Genomic DNA, 12416 nt, shown 5'->3' on the forward strand with positions numbered 1-12416 from the left:
GGTTGGTTTTCTACCCAAAAAAATATATTTTTGTGTATATATATATATATATATATATATATATATATATATATATATATATATATTAAACAACCTCTCAATCATATATATTTAACTACACTAAATTAATTTATCTGTCAAAAATTTGTAAAAATAGAAAAATAAAATAATTCTAATTTAATTGATAAATATATTCTTCTTGTTTCATCACTTTCAATATCTCAAAACAATTATATAAAAAGTTTTGTTAGTAATAAAAATTGTGAAAGATCAGATTCATAAATAAATTAAATGATGAGTTGTTTGCATATAACTTAATTATTTATATTGGAAAAGACATAATAAATCTCTTTAAAAATACAAAATCAACTATAATTAAATTTGATTTTTGAAACGCAATTGAATTCAACTTCTCTAAATAATAATTATCAATTTCTTTTTATAGCATTTTAGTTTAAATTTTATATAATTAAATAAAAGCTATTATAAATTTTTGTATTAATTAGTTAAATTTAATATTTTAATTTTAATAAATTTATGCTAACTTTCTCATTTAGTACAATTGTGTTATGGTAACTTCATTGACCAAATGACATTTTTGTTTTGAAGGTATTGACCTAATGACTTTACAATTAACATAATACTAATAACTTTTGTTTCTTTTTGTATGACGGTGACAAGAGTCACATGAACTTTCCAGCTAACATCTAAAATTTGGTCTGATTCACCAGACAAATTAGTGGACAACATCTGCAATAGTGGCTTAAATTCCTTCTTGGAAACTTACCATCGATTAGTCATGCCACATGAGAAACACAACGCGTTACACTTTCATGCATCAAACATTGAACCCAAACATCTTTCATGCATGCACTCACAAGTCACGTGTATATCTTCAATTCCAACGTTCCAATTGATCAAAAACCTGTTGAGTCACTTTATTATGTTTAATTGATTAATTCAATTACCATCAGCTATCTTTCCTGGTATCTCCTATACCCTCCAAACCAATGGACTTAATTTAATGATTTTTTATTTTGAATCTTATAGAAGGCTCTTTTTCTTTATTAATTACTCCCTCTTTCCTTTTTATGGACAGTTTTTTTTAAGAATTTTTTTGTTTTAATTTATTTATCGTTATTAAAATTTAAACTAATATTAATTATTATTTTTTTTATCAAAATTATCTCTTACTATATACTCCTTTCATTCCTTTTTAAGTATTGTTTGTTTAGAATTTTTTTTTATTCTTTCAATTTGTTGTTTTGAAATTTCAAAGTAATTGTTTTGTCCAAATTATTTATGATTATTTGTTACAGAAAGATAAATAAGTATGTTGAAATAACAAATAATTAAGGGTAATATAAAAAAAATATGAAATTGTTTTTAAAAACTTGAAAATTTTAATAGTTTTATAATTTTGTGTAAATAACCTTAAGGATTAAATCAACAATTTAAAAGAAACAGTGGTATTATTTTCGAGATAAATTAATAAAATGAGATAATAAATAGTTAAAATATTGCAAGGAAAAGAAAATAATTTTATCAAAATAACCAAATTTATTAATTTCTTTATATATTGATATTTTTTTCGATATCCATTTTAATAAATAATAAAATTCTAAACTACCATTTGAAAAAAAAAATACTTTGTTTTTTGAACTTTCGCCAAGTCGTATCTCTAGGATGTTCTACTACATATATATTTTTTCTTCTTTTTTTCTATTAAGTATTAAAAACAAAAACTAATATATAAATAATTATAAATACTAATTATAAATAATAATAACATTAATTAAAATTAGTAAAAAAACATACAAAAAATATTATAGTAGTTGAATAGAATTGTGATAAGCAACATAATCGTGTATTTCAATTTTAAAGCAAATACTATTTAGAAGTATATTCGCAAGTCGTTGTATTTTTATTTTGTAATATATTATATCACGTTAATTAATTATGTATTTTTAATAAATAAAAAATAGTATTAATTATGTGTTTTCATCACATCATAGTCGCATCTCCAATGATATCTAGAAAGTAATGATTTTTGTATTTTTTTCAAGTAGGTAGTTTGAATATTTTTTTTTAAAAAAAATTAAAAAATTATTCATTATATATGTAATCTTAAAATAATAATAATTAAAACTGAGTAATTGATTCCATTATCCTGTGGATTCTAACTTCCAAACTCCTGCAACTTTTGAGTAAAAAAAGAAAAAAACCTCATGCCATGGCCTTTCTAGTGTGACTAGATTCTAAGACAAGGGAAATCTGTTTGACCATTGGAGTCTCTTTTCTTTTCCACCTTTTACCTTTGATTAAGGTAGCTAATTTTATTTATTTATTTAAGGTGTAAAGGATCTTTAAATATTAGATATTAATTTAGTTATTTTTTTTAAAATAATTACAGTCACTTTAGTCTAGGTCTACTTAGATGTATGCGTGTCTCAGTCTATGTACACGTGTGAGAGAATGACATATTATACGCCATAAACACGTTCACATTCTTGAATTAATAACGTTAACGTTATAGATCAAACTGACAAATATTTTAAAGAAGAAAAACTAATTTGAACTTTTAACATAGTCAAATAATAAAATAACAACGTCATACTCATTCATAGATTAAAATGATAGTTTAATAATTACCCATTTTTAATTAGGGATATGCAAAATATATAGTTTATTGGACTATATTGATAAATTGAATTACATTGTAAAAAAAGAAACCAACCCAATTAAATGGTTCATGAATTTAATCACATATTAAAAACAAATTAATTAACCAAATTTTACTCACAAACTAGTTTAACAATTTTAAAACTTTTATAATTTAACTAATTTTTTTTAGAAAATTTTCAGAATTTGTTTTTTTTGAAAAAATATTGAAACTTTTTTTAAAAAAAAAACATAAAAATTTTAGATTATTTTTTATTGGAAAATATTTTAGAAAAATATTGAAACATTTTTTTTTCCTGATTAATTTTTGAAGATTTTTCGAAAAGTAATCAAAAATTGTTTTATCGATAACTTTTCTATAACCTATTTTTCTCAAGAAAAAAATTGAAAATTTTTTTCTTGAAAGAAATGAAAAAAATTGTCAAATGAATTTCAATATTCTTTTTCTGAAAAATAATCAAAATATTTTATTGGAACATTTTTTCTATCTGTTTTTCTCAGAAAAAATCAGAAACTTTTTTTATAAGAAAAATCAAAAAATTTAAAATGATTTTCTCGAATAATTAATTTGAAATCGATTTTAACTAAAAACTTTTTTAAAATATTAAATTGGTTCATATTTATAAACCAGTTTTAAACCGATTCAGAACTGAAATTTAGTAATTTTACTAAAATAATAGGCTTAATTGCACTTTTGGTCCCCCTATTATAGGTGAAAATTGAAATTAGTCCCCCCATTTTATTTCTCCCCAGTTTTAGTCCCCCCAAACAGAATTTGAGTCCAAATCATGATGAGTTGTCATTTTTTTAATGACGTGTCAATAAAAAGCTGACGTGGCAGACGCTTACATGGAATAAACTTATTATTATATTATTTCTGATAAAAAATCTAATTTATATTTTTAAAAATCCTTATTATAATTGTTAAAAATCATTATTATAAATAAAATTTAATTGTTAGAATTAAATTAAAAAAAAAAACAGCCCCAATTCAACAAAACCCTAAATTAAAATCTGAAGCAGAAACTTATGAACATCTGAAGCAAAAGCATATGAACTAGCATGAACCCTAAATCAAAAAACAGCCCCAATTTAACAAAACCATTGCTGACTGTATGGTTTCTAACGGTTACGCAAAAGAATGCGTAAAAGTTTACATCACAGTGAGAAAATCGATCGTTAATGAAGGAATTTATGGACTCGGTTTCGAGGAGCAAAGTTTTTCGAAGGTGAATAAAATGGACTGGGAAGTTCTAGAGATGAAAATTAAGAGTTGGTTGGAGGCGGTTAATATTTCAGTTAGGACTCTATCCAAAAAACCCTAACTTCAACGTGAATCAACTTTTTCACAAACTCATAAAACACAGTGAGGTACTTGTACGGGTCGTTCCCTGTTTTCACGGTGAAATCGACGAGAGCTTGAAGAATTACGAGCTCGTCGTCTTCGCTAAAGAGTCTCTGAAAATACTTTTTAGAGTCTTCGCCGGTTTTCTTGACGTCGTCCTCCGGTTCTTTATCGTCTTCATCTGCGGCTGTTGTTTTCTTCTTTTTATTTAATTGTTTGGCGTCGTTATTGTTTGGACGTTTGGTTCCAGATTTAGTCGGTGGAGGGGAGGGGAGGCTTGGGGCTTTGATTTGATGGGCTTGGAGGGGAGAGGTTTGAGTTTGGTGTTTGGCTCTGGATCTGATTCGGATTCAGACGAATATGAGGATTTTGGATGGGAGTTTGAAGAAGGGGGAGGAGGGTTTTTTGAATTGGGGCTTTTTTTTTTAATTTAATTTTAACAATTAAATTTTATTTATAATAATGATTTTTAACAATTATAATAAAGATTTTTAAAAATATAAATTATATTTTTTATCAGAAATAATATAATAATAAGTTTATTCCACGTAAGCGTCTGCCACGTCAGTTTTTTATTGACACGTCATTAAAAAAATGACAACTCATCATGATTTGAACTCAAATTCTGTTTGGGGACTAAAACTGGGGAGAAATAAAATGGGGGGACTAATTTCAATTTTCACTTATAATAGGGGACCAAAAGTGCAATTAAGCCAAAATAATAATATAGACTTTAAATGCTCCATAATTAAATTTGCCTTAGACGTTCCTATGAATTAGACTCGCCAAGATAGTTTTCTAGTAAGGAAATGTTGGTAATATTGCTGCAAAATTTTTCATTTCCCATGAATTTAAATTTGAAAATAAGTTTGTACGAATTTCTTTTATATCTTACAAAATTTCTTAAATATTGTAATTTGCAAAATATTTTGGTACAAAAACCATTTATTTGCCTCTTCTTTAAAAAAAAAAAATTTGTGAACTTTGAAAGTTAGCCGTATAATTGCTAAAAAAACTCTCAATAATATAAAAAAAAGTACATATTTTTTTATTTAAATTAATAGAAATTAATATATGAATTATTAGTCGAAATTTACTATGAAATATTCAATGAAATTTCCTGTAAATATTTATATAAGAACAGTACACTACAAAATTATTCCAAAAAATCTATATAAAATTTACTACAAATTTTATATTTGCAGAAAATAACTTTCCACCAAGATATTACCCTCAAACAAAAATTTATAGAAAATTGTGTTGTTGCAAATCTGTCAGTAAAATTTGCAGATATATTTCTCTATTTGTAGGGCTTGCCTGTGCTCTCCTCTTGAGAGGTGGATTGATTGGCTAGCTATCTATTATAGGCCAAAAGTTAGGTCCATTTAATGGCTTGCAATTATGTGAGCATTGGTAGCCATAAACGTTTTCTGAAACAAAAGTCCAAATTCTGCATTTGTACTAAAACAAGAATAAAACAATACAAGAGAGTTATACCTATATTATGATGATACAAACTACTCTCAAGCAACATGGTTATGCCAGTAATCAATTGTCTGACAACATGGAACACTATTCAAGTCCCACTTGTACTATCTTGAAATAAATTGAGTTAATTTAGAATTTTGAATAATATTATAGCTATTCATTTTAGCAATAAATTTTAACACCTGATGTATATATATATATATATATATATATATATATATATATATATATATATATATATATATATCACACACACATATATATATTGTTATACTTTTCAAAATTTATTTACGATTAAATTTTTAATTTTAAATACATTACTAAACAATCTCGACCTATATAATTTTACACAAGATATATATATATATATATATATATATATATATATATATATATATATATATATATATATATCACACACACATATATATATTGTTATACTTTTCAAAATTTATTTACGATTAAATTTTTAATTTTAAATACATTACTAAACAATCTCGACCTATAATATAGTTTGGTTAAGTTCCACCACAATATATACAAATAATAAAAAACTTATATCAACCTATTTTATGAAAAAATTATTAACAACCTAAAAGAATTTTAATAAAATATTATTATTAATTTTGAAAAATCTCATATAATATTTGCTTTAACATACCTTTTATCACCGTGTTCAATATTCCCCACATAGTCATCGTATTTAACTTCAATTCCAACTACATGTGGACCATCACCCTCACCTTTCAAAATCGTCTTCAAAGTCAATAAGTACTTCCTCCCCAACTATTGTCCCTTCTCAAGTACAATGCAATTGTCAATAAATAATTAATTTTGTTTTTATTATTTTCGTATTTAAATATAAGATTTAAAAAAAAATTATTTATTTATTTTTATATGATCTCATTACATTTTTTAACTATATTAACTTTTTTTTACTATACTATTTTTAATTATGTTATACCTTTTAATAAATTTAATAATTCAATCAATTTTTTTAATTCCTGTTATTTAGTGAATGATGTTTTATATATAAAGACGAAAGTAATATTTTATCAATACAACGTCTATGTTCACATTTAGGCAACATTTACATACTATTGACATATACGGTAACATTTAAAAAACAATATTTTACGTACGATGGATAATTGTCCGCCTATTTCTATAGTATTGACAACATTTATGAATAATGTATCCTAAGAGAGAAAATAATGTTACCTTAAATAAAAAGCAAAACTCGTATTATAAGACTCTAAAAAGTATTGCTTATTTTTTGAATAATTTTTTTCATTAGTGGTAATGTATTGTCGAGTAAATTACCTCTAAAATGAATCATTCAATTCAAATAAATTGAGTCAATTTTTTAAATGAACCAAAAGACTATTATTACTACTATTATTAGTACTAGTATTACTCTTATTATTATTATTATTAAAAAGAAATTAAAAAATTTGCCATCAACACTTGTACAATTTTGCCAAAAAAGAAAAAGAAAATAAACAACACTTGGACAGCACGACAAATACAAGAAAACCAATAACTTTTTATGAAGCAAAAACAGTAAACCGCCCCTTGTAATACCACCACCCACCATCTCACATTAATCTTTATTACTGCTCCACAAGTAAACCCATCAAACACACATTTAATCTCACTACTATAAATCCTCTCCATCATCCATTCACATCTCACACACCTTCAAAATCTCAACAATTTTCTTTGTCGTTTACTCCATTCATTCTTCTCATTCACACAGAAAAATCAAACCAAATTCCATTATGGACACAAACCTAGGATCCCTCGAAGCATGCAAACCAACATGCAACGACATAGCATGTCCACAAGACGGCAAAGTTTCAACAATCCAAAAATCCGTTTCATCACAATCCCTATCCTCATCGGAATCCACCTTAGGCAGTCACCTAGCCCGGCGGTTAGTGGAAGTCGGAATCACCGACGTGTTCACCGTTCCCGGGGACTTTAACCTGACATTACTCGATCACCTGATCGCTGAACCGAAACTAAAGAACATTGGTTGTTGTAACGAACTCAATGCTGGGTACGCTGCTGATGGTTACGCGCGGTGTAAGGGCGTGGGCGCGTGTGTTGTTACTTTTACTGTGGGTGGGTTAAGCGTTATTAACGCTATTGCTGGTGCTTACAGTGAGAATTTGCCTGTGATTTGTATTGTTGGTGGGCCCAATTCTAATGATTTTGGAACCAATAGAATTCTTCATCATACCATTGGATTACCTGATTTCAGCCAGGAACTTAGATGTTTCCAAACTGTTACATGCTACCAGGTCCAAATCTCAATTTTTTTGTTTTTTAAATAATTTTTTTAACATTTTTTTTTCTAGCATTTCTTTTTTAATAAATTTTTTAACAACTCAATACACACTAAAGTATGGTTATGTATAATAATACTCAATTATAATAATTTGAAATTGAGTAAAAAACATAATCAATTAAAATCACATTATTTTTATATTTTAAATAATTTGTATTTATTTTGTCACGTTAGTCCGGATACCCTTGTCACGGGTATCAAGAAAGTGTCCTATTTTTCTTGGATCATTTATTCCCACTATGGAAATGAAAATGAGTTTTTTTAACAATACACTATGGAAATGAATATTAATTTGAAAATCTATGCTTCGTTGATATATTTTTTGGTTTTTATTTTTTCTGAACTGGAAGATTTTGCAAAAGTGGTTATATTTTTATGGATGTAAAATTAATTGGTTGAGATGATATTAAAATGGTTTATGTACATTGTTTGATTATAGGCTGTGGTGAATAACTTGGAAGATGCTCATGAAATGATTGATACTGCAATCTCAACAGCATTGAAAGAAAGCAAGCCTGTGTATATAAGCATAAGCTGTAACTTAGCAGGCATTCCTCACCCCACTTTTAGTCGTGAACCAGTTCCATTTTCCTTATCTCCAAAGTAAGATTTTAATTACTCATTATTTATTTATTTAAATTTCTTTTATTTTTGTACTTTCATCTATTGTTTTGTCAAGATTGATCCAATCATGAGAAATGCAAATAATTAATTAAGTATTTATATAAGTGTATATATAAACTATTTCCATAAAAAAAAAAAATTTGTTTGTCACTGGTTAAAAAATAAATGATTTTAAATTTCAATAAATTAGAAATTATTATATAGAATTTAAGGAAAAACATAATCTATTAATGGTTTTTATTAGGTAAAAAAAATTAAATTTCAAAAATAATTTTTATGAGAAACTATTCAAAACAACTTCTCATAAGTCGATTTAATGTTTTATCTTTTTCAGATTCTCATTTTTTAAAATTGTAATAAACGGAATATCAATTCTTAAAAGTGGCTTTTTATAAAAACATTGTTACAAACTAAATTAAATAAAGTCATGCTATTTTCATAAGTTACATCGTGACGAACTTATGTAATAATGTAAATAAGTTGTTTCTAATGAATATTTATGTAAGTAAACTCAACTAAACAAATAGAAACAAATAGTAACTTAGTGTTTATTTGAACTATGCAGATTGACTAATCAAATGGGTTTGGAAGCAGCGGTGGAAGCAGCTGCAGAGTTTCTAAACAAAGCAGTAAAACCAGTTCTAGTAGCTGGTCCAAAAATAAGAGTCTCAAAAGCAAGTGAAGCTTTTATTGAACTAGCTGATAAAAGTGGTTATCCATATGCAGTAATGCCATCAGCAAAAGGACTAGTTCCTGAGGATCACAAACACTTCATTGGAACATTTTGGGGTGCAGTCAGTACTGCATTCTGTTCTGAAATTGTCGAATCGGCCGACGCATACCTATTTGCAGGACCAATTTTCAATGACTACAGTTCAGTTGGCTACTCACTCCTTCTGAAGAAAGAAAAAGCTATCATTGTTCAGCCTGATAGGGTTGTCATTGGAAATGGACCTGCATTTGGGTGTGTTTTGATGAAGGATTTTCTTAAGGCCCTTGCAAAGCGCATTAATCATAACAACACTGCTTATGAGAATTATTTTAGGATATTTGTTCCTGAAGGTTTGCCTGTGAAATCTGAACCAGGAGAACCTTTAAGGGTTAATGTTCTTTTTCAACATATTCAGAATATGTTGTCTAGTGAAACAGCTGTTATTGCTGAGACAGGGGACTCTTGGTTTAACTGCCAAAAGCTCAAATTGCCAAAAGGATGTGGGTAAGTAGTAGCTCATCAAATTTTATGGTCTATATATGATTTTAGTCTTTCCACTTAACGTGTTATTTGGTTTTAGTTCATGTAATTTTTGTTTGATTGGATTCCGTCCTTGTAAATTCAAAAACTTTTGCTTTTAGTTCTTAACACCAGGGACTAAAAACAACATACTTTTGATTTATAAAGACCGAATTCAAACAAAAAAATGCTATGATTGAAGGAACTAAATTCATATTAAACCAAATTTAAATAATGGTATTAGTGGTCATGGTTTTTAATTGCGATATTTGATATTGCAGCTAATAACAAATGCGACCTTAATTTGGTTGCATTACAGTCATAGAGACCTCGAAAACTTTGATTTTGCTATTCAAATATCGCTATCGCGAACATTGAAATGAAACCCTATTGGCCATATTAATTTTGTAGCATTTTTTTTATTTATGAAAATGACTTGTTTGCAGGTATGAGTTCCAAATGCAGTATGGATCAATTGGATGGTCCGTGGGCGCAACGCTTGGTTATGCGCAGGCGGTTCCGGAGAAGCGAGTGATTGCTTGTATTGGTGACGGAAGTTTTCAGGTTTGTCATGCAGATTATAACTACTTAAACAAGATTTCAATCATTAAAAAATTTATATTCAAATTCCATAATGAAGCTTTAAAAATTTTATAGTACAATTTTTTCCTGTGTTTTTTACTTAACAATACATGAATTGTTTATAATGTTTATGTATAGGTGACTGCACAAGATGTGTCTACAATGATGAGATGTGGACAAAAGACTATAATCTTCCTGATAAACAATGGTGGATACACTATTGAAGTTGAAATCCATGATGGACCATACAATGTGATTAAGAACTGGAATTACACTGCTTTAGTTGATGCAATCCACAATGGTGAAGGAAATTGCTGGACCACTAAGGTAATTTAGCTTCTTAACATGCTACATTCTTATCAAAACTTCATTGTTTTTAAGAGTTAGTTTTTTATGTAAGAAATTATTTTTAATGTTTTAATTATTTTTAGGTAAGTTTTTTTTCAATAATTATTTTATTAAAGAAAATGATTTTTATTATTTAAAAATCATTTTCTTTAATAAAATAATTATTGAAAAAAACTTACACAAACATAATTAAAAATAATATGATAAAATGAATGTTTTTAGACCCAAAAAAAATGATTTTTATGCTTAAAAAATATTTTGTAAGCAAATACAAAATAATTTTTTTTCTTCCCAAAATCTCTAAATAAATATTATTTTATATCAAAATCATTTTTTTTTTTAAATTATGATATTGGTGCAAAATATCTACCGACGTTGAAGACTAATCTCTTTTGAAAAATTCAATTGACTATCTTTAGTGGGTCTTCCAATCATATTTTTTTAATTTACAAGACTTGAATATACTAAAAATGTACTATTTGTAGAATTTCTTTTATGTTAATCTATATGATTAATTTATGTATTGATTATTATAGGTGACTTGTGAAGAAGAACTTGTTGAAGCAATTGAGACAGCAACAGGACCAAAGAAGGATTGTTTATGCTTCATTGAGGTGATTTGTCACAAGGATGACACAAGCAAAGAGTTGCTTGAATGGGGATCAAGGGTCTCTTCTGCCAACAGTCGTCCTCCTAATCCTCAGTGAACTTCACACATTTAAGCCATTTAAAATTTGAGGAAATTGAGTTTGGTTCTATTAAGTTGAGATTCCTTTATGAGGAAAATTTTCTATTGCTAGTTATTTAAATATTTCTGTGAAAATTCATTCCATTTTTAATGCATTATTGCTTTTGGATTCGGGTATTATGTATGGAAAACACATAGCCCATGAGTTAATAATTGTTATATTAATCAATTGAATGGTGATTTTGTTTCACATTTTTCTAAAAGAATTAGAGTGTCCACTTTATATAGGTATATTGTAGTTTCTATTATCTACTTGATTTTCTAATGCCTAAAACATGCTATGGTTTTTAATGTAGGATCATGTGAATGTTTGGATGCAAATTCTAATTAGACTTGTATCCCTTAAGTAAGATATCGAATTTTAACCTTAGTGAAGAAAAAAAAAAGCAACTGTGAGTGGAAATCTCACTAAAAGTAGTCATGTCAAGTTATTAAATAAAGAATAATTATTAATGAAGTTGATAAATACTTCACACCGATAACACAACTATATTAAAAAAGAAAAAAAGAACTTAATGGGATGACTAGTTACTAGAGTATGACTTAGTGTCATAAATTTATCCAAAACGTCATTTAGCATTCTTGTAATATTCTAATTGCATTTGCATTTATTTTGAAGAAAAGTTCATGAGCTACACAACACAATCAACTCAATCTTCTCTTAGTGATTCTACTAATTTCATGTTCACTTATGATATGAATGATATGAATGGTACAACAATAGGCCTCAACCTCTAACTAGTTTTGATGAAAATCAAAAACAAAACATGATACAAAAAAATCATCAGCAACAATATATATTTCAAGATCAACGAACATAGATTAATTCATATCCACTTACCATTTGTATTTTTCACCACTAATGTACTTATCATTATTGCTTGATGCACCTCCAATTCCATTAATATTAGCAAATCTTAGCCCTTCAAATTCATTATTGAATAAACCTTGGTAAGCATACCTATGAAATGCAAAAAATTGCAAAGGGTATCTCCACCCAAAATAAGTGTTTAGT

The 12416-nt window shown here is 27.0% G+C and overlaps 1 protein-coding gene across 1 annotated transcript; it reads left to right on the forward strand.

Annotated features, from left to right (window-relative positions):
* The first annotated feature begins 7193 nt into the window (after positions 1 to 7193).
* Positions 7194 to 11607, forward strand: LOC101499611 (pyruvate decarboxylase 2-like). Its single transcript, XM_004506669.4, has 6 exons — positions 7194 to 7821; positions 8308 to 8471; positions 9058 to 9708; positions 10170 to 10287; positions 10444 to 10632; positions 11190 to 11607. The coding sequence occupies exons 1-6, from the start codon at positions 7297 to 7299 to the stop codon at positions 11358 to 11360; spliced, it is 1818 nt and encodes a 605-aa protein (XP_004506726.1). The 5' UTR covers positions 7194 to 7296; the 3' UTR covers positions 11361 to 11607.
* Positions 11608 to 12416: the final 809 nt, after the last annotated feature.

This window comes from Cicer arietinum, chromosome 6 (assembly GCF_000331145.2).
Source record: "Cicer arietinum cultivar CDC Frontier isolate Library 1 chromosome 6, Cicar.CDCFrontier_v2.0, whole genome shotgun sequence".
Classification (NCBI taxonomy): Eukaryota; Viridiplantae; Streptophyta; class Magnoliopsida; order Fabales; family Fabaceae; genus Cicer; species Cicer arietinum.